This window comes from Dryobates pubescens, chromosome 11 (assembly GCF_014839835.1).
Source record: "Dryobates pubescens isolate bDryPub1 chromosome 11, bDryPub1.pri, whole genome shotgun sequence".
In the NCBI taxonomy this organism is placed as follows: Eukaryota; Metazoa; Chordata; class Aves; order Piciformes; family Picidae; genus Dryobates; species Dryobates pubescens.
The window spans coordinates 33,899,147-33,923,999 of record NC_071622.1 but is presented as its reverse complement, the minus strand read 5'-3'; the positions used below and the strand labels follow the sequence as shown (position 1 = coordinate 33,923,999).

Here is a 24,853-nt window from a genome sequence, read left to right as displayed (position 1 = left end):
TCACAGCATGATGCAAATTCAAATGCCTTTCCTCTGGCCAAAGGTGAGTTTCATCACCTCTAAGGAGCAATGGCCTTGCACTCCTAGGGGTTTACAAACACCTCACTTCAAAGCTATTCATTACACAAGCTGTGAGGACAATGACTGAAGCTCATTAGCAGTTTGATGCAGGCTGGACAGGATGGCAGACAAGCAGCCACGGGGACAAAAGTGCATTTGAAGTAGAAGATTCCTAAACTCAGCCTGCCAGGATGACAGCCAGGCCCCTTTAGCTGTGCTGGCATTCTTGGTTGTTGTGCTTTTGTTTCCTGCTGCTGAACATGGCAAGGGATAAGCTTCCTGAGTCTCTGGCTGACACTTCCTTAAAGCCTATTCGGCTCCAGGTGCACAAAGCAACTTCTGCTCCCAAGCAGCCAGATGGCTAGCTGCAATCCAGTCACTCTTTAATTAACTTCGGGGGTTTGCCTCTGTAGGTTGTTTCTGGGAGAAAGGGAAGCTGACAGCAGGTTTGTTTACATGAGATTGATTTGGCCTGGCAGTTCCCTGGGTCTCTCCTAAGAATTTTGAAGTGTCTTTGGGGTTTATTATTGCCATAAAAGGAACAGAAGATGAGAATCCAAAGAGATTTCTAGGAAGTGATGTAAATATGCAGGTTACTGCAAGTCATATACAGATGGGCAGCACACAAAGCAAAGCTGATGTGGACAAGCTAGCCTGCAGCCTTGGTTACTGCATGCTGTTGAGCTGCTGCAACATATAATTAACTTGAACCACAACTGCAACAAACACTGAGCTGTAGCAGGCCCTCTAAACCCTGTGGAGTTGCTCAGGTGCATAAAGTTACACCATACACATAAAACAACTGTTGGATGGAAGGTTCAAGATGTATCCCTCTCTTCTGAGCAGAAGAAAAATGCCAACCAGCAGTATCACCTTAAAAAGCAGAAGGGTGTAAAGAATCTGCATTAGAAGCTAGGAACTAAAATGTCCAGGTATAAAACTAAGAGGATAGAAAGAGAAATACAGAAGCAGATCTAAAGTCAGTTTACCCTGCAAGCCAGAGATATGACACAGCTTTTACACTTAACTGGCTGCTGCCAGCCATCAAGCTGTGGCAGCACCTGTATCATACTCTACTGAGACCCCAGCTAAACACCCAGCAGGATAGCAGTGGCAAGATCCATCTTGCTACAGAGGACAAAAGCATGGTCTAGAAAAGAGCAAGAGAAAGGGAGGGTGGGGAAGGGTGCACTCTACTATTTTGCATCAGAAATTGTTTGGTTTAATTATTTATTGAATCCTATCCCAGATGAACAAGCAGGGTCCTCCCTCTGGTGGCAAGTGAGAAAGACGTAGCAAAGGCTTTTTACAGTCATGACAGTGGAAGGCTATAGATGAAATAAGGAGCATCAGACAGGACCTGGTTTTTATTAGGTCAGCTGATACAGGTGGAGCAAAAAAGGAAAGAAGAGTTTTGCAAAACACAAATCCTTTTTCAGGGCTTGCACAGAATTATTTACTTTGAAGGCTGATACACATTTAGACTTCTATTTCATTGTTAATTTATCAGACAATTTGCAAGAGAAGCAGAGGATAAAACCTGTAAGAGCAAGTTTTAGTAGCTGAGCAGGGCAATTGTAATGTGCACTAATCCCATTATTTCCACTGAGTCCCTGCCTTGTAATGCCCTGGAAAGCAGAATTCATAACACTTAAGGAACAGTAAAAATGGACTCAGTAGACAAGTTTGGTTTAGTGTGTACAATTTACCCCAACTAATGTCCTGAGCTCTTCAACAAGTACCTGTAAAAAATTCTCTCTGTTAAGGGAAGCTATGGCAAGCAGCTTTTGGACCAGATTTTCTTCCTTTAGATGACTAGCTTGGTGGATGAGGGGAGAGCAGGAGGTGGTGCTTATTTTGGCTTTACTAAGGCTTTTGACCTGTCTGCTACAGCATTCTCACAGGCAAACTGATGAAATAGGCAGTGAGGTGAACAGAAAACTGGCCAAACTGTTGGGCTGGAAGGGGCTCATCACTAATGGAGTAACCCTGGGGCTGATACTTTAACACCTTCATTAACAACCTGGATGAACAGGTAGAGTCCTCTCTCAACAGCTCAGATACAAAGCCAGAGAGTGGCCGACAACCAGATGGTTGTGCAGAAGGACCTTGACAGGCTGGAGAAATGAGCAGAGAGGGTTGTCAGGAAGTTCAAGAAGGGGAAATGCGAAGTCTTTTAGCTGGGGAGGAATAACCTGTGCACCAGTACAGGCTGGGGGCTGACAGTCTGGAAGGTAGCTTTGCAGAGGAGGAGGTGGGAGCGCAAGTGGAGGCCAAGCTGCCCATGAGCCAGCAACGCACCCTTGTGGCAAAGAATGCCAACAGCATCCTGGGCTGTGCTGGAAACGTTATCGGCAGGTCACGAAGAGGGAGCTTTTTCCCCTTCAGTTTTCTTCTCAGTTCCAGTAGATAAACACTAGGTATTAATTCTGCCCTCAACAGTACAGATAGTGCAAGAATGGCTGAATTGTAGTTGAATTATAATCAGGAGAAACCTTCTTCAGCTGTGACATTCAACATTAACAACCACTGCAACATAAAAATATATTCCTCCCCCCCCCATCCTGTGGTAGTTTTAAGAATGGAAAGCTACACCCTTTAGCACAGAACACTGTCTGCATGCTTCTGTTTAAAAAGGTTTAATTTTTCACCCTGGTACAAAAGTACAGTACAATGTGATGGCAAGGCATTCACCAAGAAACATTCAGAGAATCAAGGGAAACCCCCCCCGTAAAGCTTCGCTATAACCCACCCTCACCTGGGCAGCAATCAAAAGGTGAGAAAGTTACACTGCTGCCCAGAGGCAAAGAAAAATGAACCACACAGGTTTACACACATACAAAAAAATATGTTTGCAGAGCTAATAGTTTCACATGCTGCTTGGACATTCATGACATTTAGTCTACTTGGCTTAGTGGCAGAATTCATGGTTTGGGAGGTCTAGAAAACACCTGGCCTGGGAACATGTCCTGTTCATAGGAATTCCCAGTAAAAACTATGGGATCACATAATACCAGTGAGGAAGGAGGGATCTGACCCTGATTAAGTGTCAAAACGTCAGCTGCTCTGTAGTTACTCCAATCATACTGCCCTCAAATGAAGGTTCTGTCCTCCACACCTCCCTTTTAACACCAAGTATTAGTGGCTGCTCAAACACAAGAAGTGATGTGTTTGCACATTACCTACTTGCAAATAACCATTAAGAGCACAAACTGCCAGGCAGAGGAGATAACACTGCAATCAATGATGTGTGTGAACTCTGAGCAGGGGATTAACCTAACGTTGTGGACCGGAGAATGATGTCCCTCCAATGCACCTACATTCTTGCTCTGTTTAATCATTTCCGTTGAGGGTTTTGAAGTGACAGAAAAGCCCCATTCAGTGTATTCATTATAGTTCATCTCCCAGGTGTTTTTGTTTGAAAGCATCACCTGTTAGCTTCTCCTGGGCCTCCTTCATCCCTTGGACAACTGAAAGATTAGGCAGAGAGATACCAACTGTTAATCTCAACATGAAAACATCAAGATGGACTGGTATTGAAAGTGTTTTAAAACAACACAGGTACAGAATGCAGATCTACAAATTAGCCTGTGGCGAAAACCCCAAGCAATTCTACAGCCTTTTCCCAACTCCTTGTAGCTGGGAAAGGCACCATATTCCATGCCACAGCTGGAGACAACATCTAGGTCCCACAAACATTACAGAAGGTAGTGAGGTGAATCATGATTATGAATCATGAGGTGAATCGAGAAGGATCTGAACATGCTGGAATGTGTCCAGAGAAGGGCCACGAGGATGAGCAGAGGGGCTGGAGCTGCTCTTCTCTGAGGACAAACTGACAGAGTTGAGGCTGTTCAGTCTGCAGACGAGAAGGCTCCAAGGAGACCTTATTGTGGCCTTCCAGTATGTGAAGGGGGCCTACAAGAAAGCTGGGGAGGGACTTCTTAGGGTGTCAGGCAGTGATAGGACTGGGGGGAATGGGAAAAAATAGAAATGGGTAGATTCAGATTGGATGTTAGGAAGAAATTCTTCACCACAAGGGTAGTTAGACACTGGAACAGGTTGCCCAAGGAGGTGATAGAAGCCTCATCCCTAGAGGTTTTTAAGGCCAGGCTGGATGTGGCTCTGAGCAAACTGAGGTGTCCCTGCCCATGGCAGAGAAGTTGGAACTAGATGATCCTTGAGGTCCATTCCAACCCCAACAATTCCATGATTCTATAATGATTCTGAATGATTCTAAAAGCACTTCAAACTACTTAGCACCCACCTTGATCAGCGTTGGTATAGAAGTACTTGTAGCTGGGGTTTCCTTTCTCATTTATGATTTCTGGGTGAACTTTTCCACTGGGGTCTATGAAACAAGAAATCAAACAGGACATTTAGATAAGACAACAACAACACAATCCTGTGAGAAGATACAACAGCTGTAGATGCCCTACCCATGAAGAGGATTCTGGGAATGTAACCTCCATCAGGACTAAAGGCTTCATCCTTTGGCTCTTCATCATCCTATTAAAGCAAGACAGGAGAGGGAGAACACATGAGCAAGGTATGTAACAAAACACAGCACTCCTTTTAAACCAACAAGCTGTTGCCTTCAGATTCCATTTACCCTGATCAATTTACACTCTGAGCAGAGCCTAGGTAAGTGCAGCATCTTCCACTCTCAAAGGGAAGGAAGTTTTATGCCTAAACAAGTATCATTTGTGAAAATTCTGTGTAGGAATGTTTGATATGTCATGACAGAGTGAATGTAAATTCCTTTACTGCAGGAACAGAATGGCACAAGGCACAAACTGTTAGAGACCATGATAGAGCCAGGTTTGTAAACGCAACTGAAATAACCAGACTGAAGACACAAACCAGGGTGCAACCAAATGGTTAATTTCTAGGCAGTAGCATGAATACAAATCAGAGGGCAGCATACCTCAAGGTTGACCATAACAAAATTATGGGCAAGTTCAGAGATCTCCTTGGATTCAGCAAACTTCGGCTTTAAGGCTAATTGAGGAGGAGGGAAAAGAAAAAATGAAAAGGAGTGTGATGACAGTGGAAAAGATTTCAGATTTGCAGGCAAGCCAGCATTCAAATTCTCAACTTCACTGCTCCCTCTGGAGTGCTGGTACTCTTCCATAAGCAGTAAGCAAATGGAATAGAAGTATCTACCTGCTCAAGCCAGGCTCAGAACAGCAGGGAACTGAGGCTTGCTGGGCAACCATATGATGAAGCCTGCCTGGCCAACAGACAGATTTGAACCAATGGAACAGAAACAAAAAGCTCTCACTCAATTAGCTCATCCTTTAAGCTTAGCCATTATACCCAAATACTGAAAGAGCATGGCAATTCACACTGAATTCTTGAAAACCACTCCTTCTGTTCCATTTTTCAGAGCTAAGTGCAGGAGAAACTGCAGCCACGACACAAGTGCACTATTACAGCTGATTATTTTGCTGCATTTAGGCATGGTTGGCTTTAGACAGTGCTAAGAGGTAGGTGAGGTGGTGTAATATCATACCACCCTAAATGAAACACAAATACCTTTAGCTACATTTTGAATGCAGAGAGTTCAGGTTTCTCGTGGTTACACGATATGCATACAGCAGCTCCCTAGAAATTTCAACGAGTTCTAATACTTACCTTTGCAAGCTCCACACCAAGACTTGTGGATGATAACCATAAGAGGCAAACCACTGGAAAATAAAAGAAAACAAGAGAAAAATAAAAACACCACCAAAACCATCAAAGAAAGCTTGCAGTTGAACTTGTGTTACATTTCAACAGATTTCTGCAAAGGCTAAACTGAACAGCAAACGAGGGATGTAAAGAGATTCTGCTGTCATTTAAGGTTGTCTTGCAGGAAGACTTCCCAATCTTCAAACATGTGCAATAACAATTCATTTTAACTGCCAGCCAATAGCTCTTGTAGAGACTTTAGTATCTATCCCTGTCCTTCAAAAAATCTCTTTAGCAGTTCACCTCCTTACCAAGTTCAGCTTCTCGAGGCTCCTTGACAATGTATCCAGACTGCATTGTGATTAGACAGAGGCACTGAAGACATCTCACATACTCCCTGTTGTTAGTGTGGGTGATTCAGTTAATCCACCACTTCACTGCTCCTGGCTATTATGCATCAATTTTACCTGACAATAGAGGTGAAACAACTACAGGTGACTTCCTTTTCCTATTGAGCACATCCAGGTAGTACAACACTTACCTCCATGCTTTCTGCATGAGGAAATCCTTCCTAACACTGCCATTGTTTCTACCATCCAGCAGTTGAACTGGTGAATCCTGACTAGGCCAGAAAGCTAAGTAACACTAAGAACAAGGAATTGGGAATCTCATCCCTTTCCTCTTACCAATAAAACCTTTAAACTAAGGACTAGTATCCAAGGGACGCTGGTAATGATACAGCTCCCAGATCAGTAAAACCAGCCTAATACTAGGTGAAGGGAAGGAAGTAATCTAGAGAGAATGTACAACCTGGCTACTTCTTTCAGGATATGCCAAACAAAGCAAGCTGTGAGCTTTCTGCCACTGTTAACTCATTGGGCTCTTAGGGGGTAAAAATAAAGTGAAATTTTCACAAGCAGCTTTGTGCACAATCAGTGACTGAATGAATTACTACCAGGACTGATGTATGAGTTTAGCTGCAAAGAGCTACAAAAGACATCTTTGCAGCGTTCAGTTCTGGCCTTTGGAAGCCAGAATGGGTAGAGAGGAAGCCATTACCACTTAGAGTAGTTCACAAGAAGTCTGCCCCTTGGAACCAATCAGTGGTACCATCTTCTTTACATAGGACTGTTTGCAGTAAGGAGCAAAGCTTGGGCTGTATCACCATCCTCTCCTGATGATGAAATGCACCTTTTCCCCCATTGTTTCCATATAACCCAACATGATTTTGCCTCCTTCTTGAGCATAGGCTGACCTAAGCCTGGGAAACACACATTGTTCTTATCATCAAAGATCAGTGCTTCACTTTAGAAGAGTGAAATCATCTGGTAATCAGTACTGGCACACACCTTTTGTTTCTAAAGTTAAATTTTCAAAGCAGATTTGAAACAGATGTGCTTGTAGTCTTGGAATACCAACTCTTAGTGAGAACTCACAGAGGTTTTCAAGATACTGAACCTATTTTCACAGCTTTATTCTCTTTGACTGGGAAAACAACCTTATATCAGTTTTTGCAGTCGCTCCTCAGCCCTGCAATGTGTACAACCAGCTAGCAGCTGATACCTGCACAGCCACTCTAACTGCAGGAAGCCTTCCTGCCTCACAGCAGCTCTGCCTCCCAGGCAGCACTGCTCATACCATTAAACCCAACACACACAGGTTATTAAAGACAGGGATTAAGTATCCACCAGGAAGTGAAAAGCTTCTATTAGCTGTATATGTGGTATAGCAAAGACTGAAATAGCTGAAGCCAAGTGCAGAATTAAGTTACCCATTACAGCTGGTGCAGACTCATCAGAGTTTCACCCAGCACAAACTGACGTTTTAGCCCAGTCTTCCTGTGGGAGCACCCATTCTTAAACAATTGTGTGTTTTCAAAGGCATTTGATGTTGACCTTGCACAGAAAAGACATAGCCTCCATTTAAGGCACACATTTTATTGTTAAACCTGAAACAGAGGTTTGAGTTTGCCAAGCCAGCACCTTTCTGTTTGTGCAGAGCTTGCAAATCTATCTCTTGTGTTCAGCAGGGTTTTATGAAACAGTCACACCCTAAAAACACAGCCTGGTGCAGTTCTGGACTTGAAGTTTCTTCTGCAGCTTGACATAATCTGGAGACAATCTTGGAAAAGCAATCTTCTTATTCAAGACATACACATGCCAACACGGAAGGGAAAGGTTTTCCTTTCAGGTTTTCATGCTCAGACACTGTTTGCTTACTGTGGTTTATGTCTCCATAGGAGACTTCACTTGCTTGGGGATGAAACAGTAACTCTTCCTTTCAAAGGATGCAACTGGGGAGGTGGGACAACAGCATCCCAGTAGATCCTCTTAGCAATATAGCTTGCACAGCTGTTGCAAGGACACAGCATCCATCCTCTCAGAGCTGCTGCTGCCACATGATCCAATATGTGATCTGCTGGCCCCGAGCTCTGCCAGGTCCGTGGCTGGAAGGCGTGTTCCTCCTGTTGCAAGTACTTTGGGACCAAATCGTGGCCACTGCCGTGTGCACCACAGGTGACAGGGCTCACTGGATGCTGCGGCTCAGGTACTGCAGGAACATGCTGGCCAGCTGGGGCAAGTTTTCGTCACTGGGCTGCATCTTGGTGTAGCTGATGAACTGCCTCCGCAGACGGCTCAGCTCAGCCATGCTCACGGGCCGGTTCAGCACCAGCCCTTCTGCGACGCCGGGGACGCGGACCAGCTCCCCGGGCTGCGCCCCGCTCCTCTGGGCGGCCATGACGGCAGCCAGCACCTCCTGGGTGACGCGGTCGAGGTGGTGAAGGAAGCTGCAGGACTGCAGGGGCTGGGTGCGGGTGGCGCGGTGCGGCGGCGGCGGGGCGCTCTCGAAGAGGGCGGCGCGGATGTCGGCCAGCGGCAGCGGCTCCTCGCCGTGCACGGTGAAGAGCGGCCGGTCCCAGCGGTTGCCCGGGTCGGGAGCCTCGAAGGGCGGCTCGTCGGGGCGGCCCGCGCCGCCGGCGCAGTGCAGGAGGCAGCGCGCCGTGCCCGCCTGCCGCGCCGCGCAGTACAGCTCGTAGCGGATGCTCCGCAGCTCGTTACCCGCGTCCACGATCACCACGTCCCGCCGGCTAAGCAGCCGCTCCACCTCGGCCCGCAGCGCAGACCGGCCGCCCTCCGCCTCGGCCACGACATGCGCCTGCCTCTCGGGCCCGCCCAGAGCCTCCTGCAGCTCCGCGGCCCGCCGGCTCTTCCCGCTGCCCGGCCGCCCGCACAACACCACCAGCGGCATGCCCCGTCCGCCCCGCCGCCGTTCCGACCCGGACGGACACGGCGACTGCTTCCGCTCGGGGCAGGCCGCACCACACCACCCCACCCCCGCTGTCGGTCGCCCAGGCAACCGCGGCCTGCGCGTCGCAGCCCCACGCCTCGCAGCCCCACGCCTCGCAGCCCCGCGCCTCCGCTGCTTCCCGGGCTCGGCAGCGCGGGCTCGGCAGCCCGGCGCAAGCGCCTATCCCAAGGGCAATCGCCTCCCTGCAGAGCGCGCCTGGCCCAGGGGCACCGTCCTGCCAGGCCTCCCGCTGAAAAGCGCTTTCGTACCAGCTGAGAACCAGGCGCCCACTAATTGTACGGGAGCTGTATCCCTTCCTTTGCCCACAGGAAACGTTAAAACAAGGCGTCTCCAGCCATCTCTCCTTCCTCCATCTCACTTTAAAGCTGCCTCTGCTTCACTGCAACGTCATACTGCAATTATTCATCCAGATACTGAAATAATATATATTTTTATGCAATTGTATCAAATAAACATTAAAATATCCCATTGTAAAAACCACGCTGTCTGGGTTTATTTGGTGTCTACACTAGAGTGCAGAACTTAACAGGTGCCTCAGTCTGAGAGCAGAATTCAATGAAAGCAAACCTGGAAAGCAGATGGAATTTCTGCCCATGCCAGCACTGTCAGATCTAGGTTATGCTTTTAAATAAGTACAAGCAGAACCTACAAGCATACAATTTTCCTTCTCAAGCATATAGTATAAGCAGACAACTTTCCTTTTCAACAAGAAACAGAAGAAATCCTGAGGAAAGAAATGTGTCAGAATGCCATTTTTAACCTTTTCACAGAGAATTTAAGCTTAGCCCCAGAAAGTTTCTGCTTAAACAACTGATCCCCTTAAACATGCGTTTGGGGATCCAAGAACCACGTCTTTCTTGACTCAATTATTTTATCTTCAAAGACATGCTGGGAATTCCATCATCTAATCAGACCAGCGATTGAACTCAGGTAGTCTCAGCAAAGTTACAAAATTCCACATTTTCTCCCTAATGAGCTCTAAGGATCTAAGCAGTCTCCTAAGCCACCTTCATGCTTGTCAAAGACTCCTCTCTTTTCTGTGAATTAATTTGGGAGTGAGAGGGAACCTTTGTGAATGTCTTTAAAGACGTTTTTCTGTATTTAGTCAACTTACCTGGCTGCTGCCTCTTTCTTCCCATCTTCCAGTGTTCTCCAGTGAATATGATCTCCAAAACCTGCCAGAGAGAAGGGTTTATAAATGCTGCATAATTTAACGTGGCAACTAACAGAGGAAACCAGTCTGACCCTTAGGAATATTTCCACCTCATTTTATGTTCTTTTTTTTTTCCCCTTCATTTTAAGCCAACTATAATCCCAGTCCTGGCAAGGCTTCTGCAAAAAAACCCAACCCACACAGCCTTATGGGGAAAATCCCACTGAAATTAATTAACAGAGACATGCCACACTCATGAATATTTTTATGTATGCAAATGTCACTTAAATTCCCCAAGCATAGATTAAAACTGAAGGGGTTTCTGGTTACTCCTCAGTTGTTAACGTTTATTAACTGGTTAGTGACAAATCAAACATGTCAGCATTTGTCTTCCTCAACTGCTCTGAATTTGAAACTAAAAAATGTTTAGGCCCACATAAGATCATTAATGGCTCTCGAACTATCATGCTAAGCATTACTGCTGCTGAGAATGCTGTCAGAAGAGTAAGCAAGAACTCCATGACTGAACGCTGCAGGGAATAGCCCACATCAAGGCAACGAGTCTTCTTATGTCAGGTGAGAAGAGTCAGTGATTGTACAGGGGCTGACTGATTTTTTTGACCCTATACCCAACACAGCACATGGCTGAAAACAACAAAAAAGCTGAGATGAAGGAGATCCAGGAACTGTTCATAGGGGAACTCCCCTGGGAGACCTCCTCAAAGGCCTAAAGGCTCCAGTAATTCACGCCTGTACTGAATGACAAATTATCAGCCTCTGTTTGCCACTTCCCATCCCTGAGGGTCTGGCTTAGTCAACAACCCCCAGTGCCTAGGGCAGATTTGGGGAGCTATAGAGGGGTTGGGAGCTGCAGACTGCCCAGTGCTGGCACAGCGGGGAGTGGATATTGTCTGCAACAGGCAAGTATGGCAAAGAAGCTGGAGAAAGCCAAAAACAAAGTCAGCAAAACCTTGAGGCATCCTAGTTCAGCATCCAGGAGCAGTGAACAGCTGGCACAGTATCTTTATTGCCCTCTCTTCTCTCCTGATATGATCAACTATGCACATATATGATGCAACATATCAAATATTTAGTTGTGCTATGTGGGGTAACTGCCTAGCTTACCATGGGACAGGAATTCAGGCTAATAGAATGCGCTTCACGGGCAAGGTCATTTTACAACCAAGAGCCCTCTATGTTAACTGAAGACCCATGAAGCTCACCTGCCATATGGCTGAAGGAAGCAGTCTTGTGAAGACAAGACAGCCCTGTTTTGGCTAAAACTACTGAAGCACGGCTAAACCAACAAACCCCCTCAGCTTTGAAACAGATTTTGAAGGCTATAGTGCTTGGGTGAAGACATTTGCCTAATTAACTGCAATTTTAATGTTAAAGTTGACACCCCTCAGTACAATAAGCCAGGTGAAGCACATGCTAAGCACACATGACTCAACTCTCCCCCCAAATCATGCTAAACCTCAACCAGAAGGCAGAGACAGACAGGTTAGAGTGCAAAAAACCATGACAGGAACATATCTCTGCAGCAGCATGGCGGGGAAGACTGGACAAGGACAGTGGATAGGCTGTGATCCTTTTCCTCTACCCAAGGCAGGGATACCTTCTTAGTAAGAACTGCACCTTCAATGTATGGCTTCGCTTTTGCTGCATTTCCACTATATATCACCACTATTGCAAAGATTTCTGTCTGTGGTTTTGTTGTATGTTACCTAGGGTTTATGAACTTGAGCTCAATCCCCTGCAGCCAGTGCACTTCTCCTTGGCAATCCCCAATCTCTTGTGTCTGACTCTTTAATAAATTAAACTTTTGAATTACTTTAACTTTCTGAACCTTTGTCAGTGCAAGTCTTTATTGGGGCAGTGGGGGAAAAATGAGGCAAATGTTAATTTTGTCAAAGAGCTGCAGTAAGAGTCATGGATTCCAGGACTGACAGGAGCTGGGGTCTTACCCCTACCACAGCAGTTATGGGTAAGGTGAGGACGTCTGGTCCATGTCCTGTCACACACATACCAGACACAATGTTTGTAGCAGAGCAAATAGCAGATAAGTTAGCACATGGGATCACAGGATGGTAGAGGTTGGAAGGGACCTTCAGAGATTGTTGAGTCGCAGTATCACAGTATCACCAAGGTTGGAAGAGACCTCGAGGATCATTGAGTCCAACCTGTCACCACTAGACCATGGCACCAAGTGCCACATCCAATCTCCTCTTGAACACCTCCAGGGATGGTGACTCCACCACCTCCCTGGGCAGCACATTCCAATGACGAATGACTCGCTCACTTTGAGTCTAAACCTTCCCTGGTGCAGCTTGAGACTGTGTCCCCTTGTTCTGGTGCTGGTTGCCTGGGAGAAGAGACCAACCCCCACCTGGCTACAACCACCTTTCAGATAGTTGTAGAGAGCAATGAGGTCTCCCCTGAGCCTCCTCTTCTCCAGGCTAAACAATCCCAGCTCCCTCAGCCTCTCCTCGTAGGGCTTGTGCTCAAGGCATCTCCCCAGCCTTGTTGCCCTTCTCTGGACACGTTCAAGTGTCTTGATGTCCTTCTTAAACTGAGGGGCCCAGAACTGGACACAGGACTCAAGGTGCGGCCTAACCAATGCAGAGTCCAGGGGCACAATGACCTCCCTGCTCCTGCTGGCCACACTATTCCAACGCCCCTGCCAGAGCAGGACCATAGAATCTAGTGCAGGTGGCACAGGAACACATCCAGATGTGTCTTGAAAGTCTCCAGCGAGGGGAGACTCCACAGCCTCTCTGGGCAGCCTGTTCCAGTGCTGCATGGCCCTCAAGTTCCTCCTCAAGTTGAGGTGGAACCTCCTGTGCTGGAGTTTATATCAACGTGCTGGAGTTAATATCCATAAGCAGAAGTCATGCTTACTCAGAACATTAACAGAGCAGCTATTTCACTTAAAGGCCAACATTTAAAACGGGGAAAAGCTTGGACTGTTCCAGCTAGGAAACACTTACACTGTTTTTTTTTTTTTTTTTTAATTTTAATTATTCTTTCTTTTCCTTTTTTCCCTTTTTTTTTTTCTTTTTTTTTTTCTTTTTTTTTCTTTTTTTCCCCTTCTTTTTCTTTTTTTTTCTTTTTCTTTTTTCCCCCTTCTTTTTCTTTTTTTTTTTTTCTTTTTCTTTTTTTCCCCCCTTCTTTTTCTTTTTTCTTTTTTTTCCCCCTTCTTTTTCTTTTTTTTCCCTTTCTTTTTTCTTCTTTTGTTTGGTTGTTTGTTGTGGTTTTTGTTTTTAAATTAAACCTCACTGCGTGGTGAGTTTCAGTACGTTTTTTAAAAGCACCACACAACACATACTGGAGTGTTTCTTTTTGAATGAAAGTCACCTGAGGAATTAACTGTAAAGCAAATGGGAGCGCCTGGCAATGCACACCACAAAGCCTTGCGGTCATTGATCACACTGCGTTAGACGAGATCGATCCCTCAGACGGGCTGAAGCCACCACCCGGGGCGAAGCAGGGGGCCGTGGCGCAGCCTGACTGAACCGGGCTATCGGACATGGCAATCACACAGGGAGGCTTCGGCGTGCCAGAGGAGAGGTGAGGAGCGGTCGGAAAGGAAAAGGGAAGCCGAGGGCGGGAAGCAAGAGCCATTCACCGTCTAGCAGGAGCCTGCAGACAGGGGCCGGCAGAGGCTAAGAGGAGCTGACGGGCAGCCCCAGCCAGGGCGGGAGCACTGAGGGGCTGCGTTTCCCCCCCCCACTCCCCCCTTGCCTTCGCCACGGGAAAGCGGGCCCCCTCGAAACTTCTCGGGGTTTAGCTAGAACAGAACCACGACACTAAAGATCGGTTAAAGACTTCCCCCTCGTCTTTAAAGTCCAAAGGCGGCGGTATTCCGCTAAACGGTGGCGGCAGTGCCAGGCCAGCCCGCCCCCCCCCCGCCCTCACGGCCCCTGCCCGCTGCGGGCTGTGAGAACCGGCCCGACCCAGGAGAACCCATTCGCGACAATGACAAAAGTTGAGAGGAAAGCCCAAAGAAAACGTTTGCCTGACCCTTTCCGAGACCTTCCGCGACGGAGGCTGCGGAGGCCGCCAGCACCAGGCACAGGCAGAAGATGGACGCTGCCGCGGGCTGAGCCTTCATGGTGTCGGCGCGGGCAGCAGCGGCACCTTGGGCGCAGCCACTAAGCCTCCGAAACGGGACCGGATCAGCTTAGGTGATTTTTTTTTTTTTTTTTTTTAAAAGCTCCCTTTTTTTTTTTTTTTTTTTTTTCCTTGGGCCCAGGAAGTGATGTGAGGCGGATGTGGGCGGTGCGCCGGCCGCACCGCTGTGCTCGGTGGTGCTGCGGAAGGAAAGGGGTGGTGGGGAGTTGCTGTATGGGTTTCTCAACGCGGCCCTGCAACCGTGTCCGTCTCGGTCAGGACAGTTCGGTTCCGCACAGGTAGCGGAGGTCTCCCTGGGTAGGAATACCTCAGTCTCACCGGCTTTCCAGACCCCTGCCTATTGTCGTGAAGAAAATCAAGGGTTACCCTGGCGGGAGCAGGCTAAGAAGGATAAATTTTCTCCAGGTTTACTTCCTTTTCCCAAATAAACCCTTTTATCCCGATTTTTGACCACCTTGTTGGAAAAGTCAGACCGACCGCAAGCAAGGGGGGACTGTGCACCGAATAGTGCGTGGTGACGCTTGGAGCCTCTGCGTCTCCTGTTTGGGGTCCCCGGTTTGGGTTAACCGGCATGGGTGCCCGCCCTGAAGCGGCGGTGCCCGCCTCGGGGCACGGGTCAGTGCTGGCCTGACTACAACTCCCAGGGGGCCTCGCACGCAGCGCGCACGCGCGCCGTGGCACCACTCCTGGCGCTGCGGGGTGTGGCTCCGCGGCTCCGCCAATCCGCGGGCGCGCTGGTGCCGTCACGTGGCGCGAAGCTTCCTTTCTCTGTGCTCCTCTCTTTCCTTCCTTGGCCGCCATCTTGTTCTCACCGCGTGTTGGGCTGCGGAGGATCCGCCGCGCTTAGGTGAGACTTTCCCCGCGCTCCTCGGCGCCGGGCCGCCAGCAGGGCCTCCTCTCCTTTCTCTGCCGCCTCCGTGCGCGGGGCGTTGCAGAATTTCGGCCCCGTCCGTCCGTGGCGTGCTGTGGTGGGGCCGTGGCCGCCGACCGCTCTCCGAAGAGAGGAAGGGGGAGCGAGGCCTGGCGCCGAGCGTGCGGGGTCAGCCCTTGCACGGGCGGGGGGCCTGCGAATCTTGCCTCATGCCGCGGCACCTCAGCCAGGCGGTATTGCCTTGTCTCCCGAGGGACGGGGACTTGATCCTCTCCCGCTCCCCATTCTGTGGGGGTGGCCAGCGAACTGCACCGGTGCGCTGAGTTCCTGCTGCTTCCTCGGCAGTCTCTGGCTGTATGGCCTCGCTGAGTCTCCACTCACCCGCGGGAGGCCCGTCCTCCCCGGCACATCGCAAACGCAGAGGGCTTTTTTTCCTTCATTCAGGGGAGCACTGGTGACTTACTGGGAACAGGGAGATGCCGGCCTTGTGCTGGAATCCTTAAGGCGTTTTTACACCCCTTTCGGACTTTCCGGCCTTCCAGCCTTTGAAGGGCCTTCACGACCCATTGTAGAAGCTACTTGGTTAACTTTCCAGTCATTGAATTGGATGAATAGCTTGCCAGAGGTTCATATGGGAAGTCTGTCAAGATGTGAACTTCATCGAATTTGGAGCTGGTTTATTAGCTAAAAGTATCAGAGATTAATTTTTTGGAAGTAGCATTCCAAGTAGTGTAGTGTAGTTTTTAGTCCTCTTAAAGGAGTTTTCCTGGAAGCAGCTGTGCTGTGTGTGTTCTGAAGTCAGTAGATCAGTCAAATGGTTCCAGCAGTGTACTGGTGTATTTGGAATTCTCAGTAGCTCAGACTGATGCAGAACCTTTTGATTTGCCTCATCATGGCACAGACACTTCAGCTAGACCATGCTGTGTTGCTTAGGTGGTGTGGCTTCAAAGCTTTTTGTTTGTCTGGTTGCTTGCACTGTTTTGGCCGATTTTCTGTAAGGTTAACAGCCCTCTGCAATTTCAGGACTACTTCCCCCCCCCCCCCCCCCCCTTAATATTTTGATGGTTAATTTGTGTCTTTTTCTTACTTTTTAGACGCAGCACCATGAACCAAGAAAAACTGGCCAAGCTTCAGGCACAGGTCCGAATAGGAGGAAAGGTAAGAAAGCCATCAGAGACTGACTGTTTCTTGTCAGTTCAAAGGACAAATTTATTTCTCAAAACAACCTTTAGCTCATGAGAGGCAGGGGGGAAGTAGCCTTTGAAGCCTGAAAAGTAGAGTTTTCCAGTGGTCATAACTCTTGTACTAGTGCCTGAACAGTGCACAACTGCTGGGTGAGTGGCTTCCAGCATGTAAGCTTCCTTTTTAATTCAGTGACTTGTTGTGACCTGTGAAAACTCAAGCCAAGCTTTACCTCTTGGTTGTTCCAGTTCTGCCTTTCTCTTTTCCTTTTTGAGGAGTTCCTCCCTTTGTGCCAGCTCCAGGGCTTATCTGACTCTTGAGCTGTTTCTTTGAGCCAGCAGGTAGCTCATATGACCAAAAAGCCTGTAATTGTTCAGTGGAGGTGTTAATCACCTAACTGTAGGTGGGGTCAGAGAAAAACTTGCAGAGTAGCAATTCCAAAATTGCTCTCTGTGCAAGAGTTTCAAAATGTTTCATTACTTGGTGATGAAAGTCTGATCTTTTCAATTCACTGTATTTGGTCTTCATCTGGGGGGGGGAGGGAGGAGGTTCTTACATATTGTCAGATATTTACTATTTTTATAATTATTTTGTGGGAAGGGAGAATGCTGCTGCTGTCTAATGTCTTTTTGGTCTTCTAAGAAAGATCTTCAAATTGAGACTGACAGCTGAGGCTGTAGGTGAAGGGAAGTAAGTTGAGAAGCATGTTTGACTGGAGAGCTTTCTCATATTTTAAAGACAGGTTGATCAGAGTGCAGTATGACTTTCAAACGTTGAGGTGGTGTGATACTTGGAGGACATCTGACTGTTGGTTCTTTTGCAGGGAACAGCTCGCAGAAAGAAGAAGGTAGTGCACAGAACAGCTACAGCTGATGATAAAAAACTTCAGAGTTCTCTCAAAAAACTGGCAGTAAATAACATTGCTGGCATTGAAGAGGTATGGTGACGAAATAACTTCTTCCTCTTTGAAATTGAGCTCACTATATTGTTGGATTTTTAAAAAAAAACAGTTTTCTCTCTTTCCTGCACAAAGTTGCAGGTCTGGTTACTGATAGGTGAAATTATTTGAATTAGTTGAATGTTGTCTCATTCCCATTAATGGTTAGAAGGGAGAAGGCTCTCCTGGCCAGAGGGTGACAATAGAACCCAGTAAGCTGCTTGTCATGTCTGTGGCTTGTGTTTGTTGCAGAGCAAAACTCCTGATTCATGAACTTGGACTACCTGCATTAAAGCCAAGAGCACTACACATGTGTACTGTGCAGGCACATTGAAAGGAAGGGGTTTGTGGTGCAGAATGTGAAGGAAGGCATAAGAATACCCGGGGTAGGAACTTTGTGTTATTAAAATTAGGTCCCTTTGCTGCACAAAAATGACCAGGATTGTTTGTGGTAATCACAGGAAGTGACATTTCTTGGAATACAGCCAAGACTCTACAGGCCTAGCTTCTCTAGGAATATAAAAGATTCAGGTTCTCCTACAGTATGTCTGCTCAGCACCTATCAAATATGAACTCGTATTTTCCATACCATTGTGGAGACTGATGCCCCTGTGTGAGAGGGGGGAGATGTTTCTTCATCATGGACTCAATATTACTGTAGTACTCAGAGAAACACAGTAGTTAATCTGTGATTAATTTAAGCAGGATTGCAAGGTGCTTCCAGAGGTCACTTAGTATCTGCCTCTCTTCAAAGGCAGATGCAGTGTAGTAGTGTGGTTTGTCTCAGCTTTCACACCTCTGCTATATATGCTCATCCATGCAAACCCCATGAGACACAGTTTTTGTTCTGGCTTGGATTTATCTTTCTTGTCCCTGCAGAACATCAGCTCTTTATTCAGACACAGTCAGTTAAGGATTTTAAATGTCTCCATATAGAATCATAGAATTGTTAGGGTTGGAAGGGACCTCAAGGATCATCCAGTTCCACCCCCCCCCGCCATGGGCAGGGACACCTCACACTACATCAGGCTGCTCACAGCCACATCCAGCCTGGCCTTAAAAATCTCCAGGGATGAGGCTTCCACCACCTCCCTGGGCAACCTGTTCCAGTGTCTCAGCACCCTCAAGGGGAAGAACATTTCCTAATATCCAATCTGAATCTACCCATTTCTATTTTTTTCCATTCCCCCTAGTCCTGTCACTCCCTGACACCCTAGAAAGTCCCTCCCCAGCATTCTTGTAGCTCTCTTCAGATACTTGAAGGCCACAATAAAGTCTCCTTGGAGCCTTCTCTTCTCCAAACTGATCAGCCCAAACTCCCTCAGTCTGTCCTCATAGGAGGAGCTCCAGCCCTCTCATAGTCCTCGTGGCCCTTCCCTAGACTCACTCCAGCACATCCAGAAAGAAGATAATGCAACATGCTTCCACCTCCATTACTGGGTTCATAATCACAGGATGTTGTGTTCAGGTGGACACAAGTTGACCTTTGTGTAGATGGAGTTTGGGAAGACAAGTAATGTTGAGTCAAACAGTAGTAGTTCTTCTTTGGCATTGAAGAGGATGACAGTGCTTGAAGCCTTCACCATTTCCCCAGGTGTAAGGGACAGGACATCTTCAGTTCTGCAGGAAGGCAACACACCTGGCTTTCCTGTTCAAACTGATGCTTTGTGAAGATTGGTAACTCACATGGTGTCATATTTTAGATCTTTAGGTTCCAAATGGCTATTTCCTCCCTGTAAAACAACCAGTATTTACCAGTTTTAGTGGCAGAAGTTTATTGCAGTTGTTTGGTTCCTCTCTTCCTTTTTTTTTCCAAACAAAATTATTTTCCACTTAGCCATAGTTCAGCCATGCCCAGAAGAAAAAAACCAACTATTTTAACTCCCCTTTTAAGTTAAGAACCATAAACCAAATCAGATATGCCACTATAAACATTGACAGTAGGAGCAAAGCAAGCCACTATACTGGCTGTAAAATCTAATTCTTGGTGCCTCAGAAGATGAAGGAAGAGAATGGTGTCACACTGTGATGCTCCTAGTCTTAAAAGAGTTGCAGTGGAATTGCTGTGCAGTGGGTGAATAAACCTCCAGTTGTGTGTGTCTGTGTCAGGAGGCATCCTTGCCTTGGGCAGCTTCAGCAACTAGGCCACACTGTGAATCTTGTGCCTTTGCCAGTTCTGCTGCAGAAGTGTTGCCCTGATAGGTGGGCACAGATAGCTGCAAGGGGTGATGTCTTAAACTTATTTGGGACGACTCTGCTGTTAGAGCTTTGAGTTTGTGAAGTGTTAACTACACAGCTAAAGGCTTTGGTGCTATTTTCCCCCTGCAAGTTCCTGATACTAGGTTGTTCTAGCTTACAGTCTAATAACTTGTGCATGGTTTTGCCTTTGTTAACAGCCATGAGCTGCGTGGTAGGGTTTATTACATTCAAATGGAAGAAGTGTATTTCACATAGTGTGTATGAACCTGTATTTCACCTTTACCTTGTATTTTCAGTTCAGGTGGTGTCACTTCCAGGTGCATTTATCATGGTTGTATTTTTCTCCTGGAGGAGTGCTGCTTTGGTAGATTCTTAGATGTAGAATGTACTTTTTTATCATGCTCATTAAGAAGGTGCTGCAATGCTTTGGTAAATGTTCTTGGTGTGTTTAACCAGGTGAACATGATAAAAGATGATGGAACAGTCATTCACTTCAACAACCCCAAGGTTCAAGCTTCCCTCTCTGCTAACACTTTTGCAATCACTGGTCATGCAGAGGCTAAACCGATCACAGAAATGCTTCCAGGCATCTTAAGCCAGCTTGGTGCTGACAGCTTAACAAGTCTCAGGAAGTTAGCTGAACAGTTCCCAAGACAAGGTAGGTCTTTTTGGACTCTTTCATTGTTTTTTGAATGTATGAAGTATTGAAAGTTACAACCCAGATTTCACATGCAACGTAAAAGCACACGTGGTTTTGACCACTTTGCTTGTCACTGTTGTGAAAATACAGCAGGTTTAACAAAGCTTTCGGTTTGTTTTTCTTCTTACTGAGTCCAGATTGCTTTAGGAAAGGCCCTGGTTTAAGATACAGTTGGTGTCAGACAAGCTATGATTCCAGGTGTGCAGCTGTGTATGACAAAACACAAGTCCCTTTTTTTGTTGTTGCCTGGAAGAACGTAACAGGTTCTTTTTGCCAGGGAAGCAATTCTGTTTTCTTTGTTCATTCCAAACATGGTTCTGTTGTGAATGCAGGAGAAGCAGCATTCTCTAATTCCCCTTGCAGTTAAACTGAGACTTGTAAAAATGACTCAAAATCAAAGATGTAATTCAAAATACAGTATTTTTAAAAATCAGTTTTTAATGCCACTATTTCCTATTCATTTAAAAGCCATGGGAGGTGTGTGGTGTAACTAGGAGAGTAGTTATACAGTGAGGAAATGGACTCTGAAGCTGGCCATTCAAACGACTGTGATGGATGTGTTGCACTTAGGACAGACAGTTTCTTTGGTACAACCTTGACACCAATGGATACTTACTCTGCTCTCTGTAGATAGTGCAGTCAGACCAAGAAGAAATACTTCTATTGTTAAATGGTTGCATTTCTTTAGATGAACTGTAACATGTTCCATGCCTTACAGTAGGCTGTTTGATGCAGGACCCTTGATACAGAAATACTTTTTCTACAGTTGTGGCCCTGTTATAGTTGAATTGTGTGTGGTGGTCTGTGTTGAGGCACATGACTCCAGTTAGAAGATTTAGTCACACTGGTTGTTTTCCTGTATCATTTGGTCCTCTGCTAGCTCTGCATTCATAGCCCTAAGCATTTGGGGATGACTCTGCTGATACTTTGGTATAGGAATGTTCACTGGCAGACCTTCTGGTCGTGCTGGTTGCTGTTGATACCCAGTCCTTTGTCTGCTTGTCACTGTTAGGGATTGGGGAGATGCTGGCTTCTTTCACCTGTTTGTTGTGTGATTGTCCCTAATTCTTTGTAATGAGCACTGGGCACCAAATTTGTTTTTACAGTGTTGGATAGTAAGGCGCCGAAATCTGAAGATATTGATGAAGAAGATGACGACGTCCCAGGTAGGCACATAGGCATTTGTATGGCTATTTAATGTCTGTGTACTACAACTCGTGCATTCAACTATTTAGCTCCTGATGTGATTATACTCTCACTTGCTCAGAGAGGCTTTGGGCATCACTAAAACATGACTTTGGATTCTAGCTTTCGGAAAAAAGGTTTGCTTTCTTCAATTGGTGTAATTCTGGTGTGCAAATACATTAAAATACTTGGGAGGGCTGTTGGAGCAGGTAACCTAAATATCCACATGGGGTTTAGGGCTGCAAAATCTCATGATTGACATAGTCATCAGCTGGTCTTTAAATCAGTGTGTGGAATGGGGATTTCTATTTCTGTCATAGAAGAAACAATGGAAGTGTCTTGAAAGTTCCTCAGTGAATAAATATTGTCAGTTCTTAGTCAATGAATAGCTGTCTAGCTAAATAACCACATTCTGCTGTAACTCTGTGTGGTGTCTCACCTAAAACAACAAACCCAGAGGTTCAGTTCCTCGTGCCCTGGCACTGGTTTATGTCTTTGTGACCTTCCATAAAAACTCAGTTCTCTAAAATGTTCTGTTTGTTAGAGCACAACAGTTAAGGGGTGCCTAACTTCAGGTATTGTTCAAGAACGCTGATGGCTCAAGACTCAGCTGCAGCTAGTAGAGCAGCTGCAGAAATCCAGTCTTAATCACTTCATGTTCGAACTTCCACTGATCTGAGTCTTCCTGCAGTTCTAGTGCTTTGTGTATGTTCAACCAAACCATACTTCCTAAAGCCCTTTGAAATCTGCCTGTAAATAATGGTGTACAAAAGTATAGTTAAAAAAGTACTTACCTTTCTCTGTAACATGCATTTGCATTAAAGCTGCTGAGGGTGGTGTTCCTGGGCATTACTGTATAATGCATATCTTCATCTCTTTCAGATCTCGTAGAAAACTTTGATGAAGCATCAAAGAATGAAGCTAACTAAAACATTGATAGTTCTGGAAGCTGGCATGGACTAGATTTAAGAAATCAGCTATGTGGTTCCAAAGTTCTAAAGAAACAGTGAACATCATCTGTTAATAGTTCAGTAATATAAATATTTTGTATTTTTATGATGCTGTTTGGTCAGCATTTTCTGTCAGTTGATTTTGCATTTTGCACTTACTCCCAGGATCTACTCTCTTGGTCAAAAAGAAAACGTCAGTGCAGTTGGAGGGGTGTGTGCATGTGGGTGTGTGTCTGTGTGTGGGTGTACATATAGTGGAGAACTAATTGGAGGACACTTATTTAACCTTTTCCCCCTTTCCTTTGGAAGTAGAAAGAACACCAATCTTCAGCACTGTTACTTTGATTGTCACCAAATAGTGCACAGAAGAAGGTATTTGAGATTAAAACTTTGTCCACGTTACGTGACCTGAAGTCATAACCTGGGTTGAATTTGCTGTTCACAGTTGTGCTTGGGGATGTTTCTTGTACACATGAGAATTGGCAGCCTTCTGCTGGTCCCAGCTGGCAGTGGAGGTGAGCTGCTTCACCAGCTCACTTGGTACAGTAACTTGTTAAAAAACAAAACTTGGTCTTGGAAAAGGGTGCTTTGTTTTTTTTAACTTTCCTCTATTTTTCTTTGTGTTTTTTTTTCCCCCCTAGTCTCTCTATAAACTTTTGGGACAAGCTAATGTTTGACTCTCTTCATGTAGGCTTAGCAGTATGTTCTTCTGTTGATTATGTAGAGTATTTCCCATCTCAAAAAAGGAAGCAAACACTTTGGTTCTTTACCATCATGTCACTTCCCGAACTTGGAGGTCTAGCTGGTAACGGTCCAGTGCATCACTTTTGCACAGTAACAGATTTTTCTCTTGAGTAATTTCAAGCTGTCCTCTCGGCATGACTGCATTTACTAGCAGCTGATGATCCCCTGTCATTCTTGAGGCACTAGGAATCAAGTGCACGGTGGGAGCAACATGGAAGGTGGGAGGAAAGAGTTGTTGGCATTTTGCCTCGCATCCTGCTGGGCAGTTTGAGCGATGACTGGCTCTGAAGGGATATTTTCTTTTATGTTTGTTTGTTTGTTTTGCCTGTAACTTACCTTTGCCTATAACCTACCTCTAGGTTTGGTGTCACCTATGTAGTAGCTTCTCAAAAACCACAAATGCTCCTCAGGCATAAGGAGGACATTGGGAGGTACTGTTGGTACAGTGCAGTATTTATGACCTTTCTTTAAAGTGCTTAATGTGAACCTGTTTTCTCAGAGGCTCTTTCAAGGTTCTTGATGTAATGTGCATTATGGTATAGTTAGACATCCTTGTAACCTGTGTCAAGGGCAGCTGTGGCTTAACAAAGCCATTTTTTTCCCCCTCTACATCTGTCACTTCACTATGGCTTAATTGGAACATACCAGCTTTTTATGTAGGTTCCTATGCTTAGAGAACTAAAAGTACAAGGCAAGCAGTACCTGAGTTCTGGTGACATCATCATGGAACCACAAAAGTGGTTCATCACCTGAACTCCTGCATTTATTTTATAGGCTTTGTTCAGTTTTCCTGTTCTATTTTCTATACTACATGGACCTTACTACCAAATAAAATACCAATACAAAAGAGGAACCGCTGCCTCTGGTGTGTTGTCTCCTCCTCCCTGTGGCACTAGCCAAGGACCGGCAGGTGGATGGCAGCAGCTGTTTCTATTCCATCCTTGCTGGCAGTGTCTGAGGGAGATAAAACCAGGACTAAGGAGGAGCTTTAGGATTTCACACTCCCATGAACCCACCCTCCTGTTTTCCTTGCAGTGTTGAATGAAACTTGGGTTTGTTGTATGGCTGACCTTAATGCAGCTGCATTTGATCTGTGGATAAGGAAGAGATACCTTCATGAATGTGTGCACGGGCACACTGAATTGCCTTCTGCTGCCTCTGCAAGCTCGAGGAGCAAATGAGGGATGCTAGGAAACAGTGTGTGCAGTGTTCTTCATTTGCTCAAGGGCCATGAGTGAAGAATGTTTCAAAGTAGCAGCTGCTCCGAGTTGATGTATGGGATGTCCCCTCCCCCTAAATTCTGTAATCAGAGACTGAAAACTTGTGCTGATAGGTTTCTGATGTAGGAAGTGTGTCAAAAGTAGTTTTGTGAGAGCTTGAGAGTAAGCATTGGAAATGATTATTCCATAAGCTTGTACAGCTGAACTTAACAGACTCCTACAGAACACTCACTAATTTTTGCTCTTGGTCATGACAACTTACATGTTAAAGCCTCACTCTTTCCTGTGTTTGCCAACCAGTAAACTAACGTAAATATGCTAGCTTATGTAGTTACTATCTTCAGTTTCTCACTGTATCTGGAAAAAGTCAACCACTGCTGGAAATACTAGAGCTTATCAATCATTAAACTGATTCTAATTAAAAGTAACCCATCAAGGCTGTTGTGGGAAAAGCTCTTTCTCTTTGTATTTATTCTTGGTATAATGCAGACAGCGTTTGTACGTGCTGGTGGAAATGCTAAGGGGAGTGTTGGTGC

The 24,853-nt window shown here is 46.0% G+C and overlaps 3 protein-coding genes across 4 annotated transcripts; 1 reads left to right on the top strand and 2 right to left on the bottom strand.

Moving 5' to 3' along the window:
- Positions 1 to 1,476: 1,476 nt before the first annotated feature.
- On the bottom strand, positions 1,477 to 14,391 carry TXNDC12 (thioredoxin domain containing 12). Its single transcript, XM_054165116.1, has 7 exons — positions 14,219 to 14,391; positions 10,157 to 10,217; positions 5,698 to 5,750; positions 4,988 to 5,061; positions 4,500 to 4,569; positions 4,328 to 4,411; positions 1,477 to 3,530 (listed from the first exon to the last, which is right to left on the bottom strand). Exons 1-7 carry the CDS (start codon positions 14,307 to 14,309, stop codon positions 3,451 to 3,453), a joined length of 513 nt encoding a protein of 170 aa, XP_054021091.1. The 5' UTR covers positions 14,310 to 14,391; the 3' UTR covers positions 1,477 to 3,450.
- KTI12 (KTI12 chromatin associated homolog) lies at positions 7,627 to 9,048 on the bottom strand. Its single transcript, XM_054165111.1, has one exon. The coding sequence runs from the start codon at positions 8,980 to 8,982 to the stop codon at positions 8,260 to 8,262; it is 723 nt and encodes a 240-aa protein (XP_054021086.1). The 5' UTR covers positions 8,983 to 9,048; the 3' UTR covers positions 7,627 to 8,259.
- On the top strand, positions 13,542 to 22,983 carry BTF3L4 (basic transcription factor 3 like 4). 2 transcript variants are annotated; one of them, XM_054165115.1, is made up of 6 exons: positions 13,542 to 13,765; positions 16,295 to 16,358; positions 17,206 to 17,319; positions 19,975 to 20,176; positions 21,325 to 21,384; positions 22,286 to 22,983. In XM_054165115.1, exons 1-6 carry the CDS (start codon positions 13,725 to 13,727, stop codon positions 22,330 to 22,332), a joined length of 528 nt encoding a protein of 175 aa, XP_054021090.1. In that variant the 5' UTR covers positions 13,542 to 13,724; the 3' UTR covers positions 22,333 to 22,983. The 2 variants fall into 2 exon arrangements, with proteins under 2 accessions (XP_054021090.1, XP_009906355.1); XM_009908053.2 differs by lacking the exon at positions 13,542 to 13,765 and adding an exon at positions 15,066 to 15,176.
- The last annotated feature ends 1,870 nt before the right edge of the window (positions 22,984 to 24,853 follow it).

Bases quoted from the DNA above. Each gene is read 5' to 3' on its own strand.
- BTF3L4 (XM_054165115.1), top strand. From the start codon at position 13,725: ATGGCAATCACACAGGGAGGCTTCGGCGTGCCAGAGGAGAG. The intron at 13,766-16,294 runs GTGAGGAGCGGT...CTTACTTTTTAG, and splicing joins TTCGGCGTGCCAGAGGAGAG to ACGCAGCACCATGAACCAAG. The intron at 20,177-21,324 runs GTAGGTCTTTTT...TTGTTTTTACAG, and splicing joins TGAACAGTTCCCAAGACAAG to TGTTGGATAGTAAGGCGCCG.
- TXNDC12 (XM_054165116.1), bottom strand. From the start codon at position 14,309: ATGAAGGCTCAGCCCGCGGCAGCGTCCATCTTCTGCCTGTGCCTGGTG. The intron at 5,751-10,156 runs GTAAGTTGACTA...TTTATTTTCCAG, and splicing joins AAGAAAGAGGCAGCAGCCAG to TGGTTTGCCTCTTATGGTTA. The intron at 5,062-5,697 runs GTAAGTATTAGA...CTCCTCAATTAG, and splicing joins TTGGTGTGGAGCTTGCAAAG to CCTTAAAGCCGAAGTTTGCT.
- KTI12 (XM_054165111.1), bottom strand. From the start codon at position 8,982: ATGCCGCTGGTGGTGTTGTGCGGGCGGCCGGGCAGCGGGAAGAGCCGG.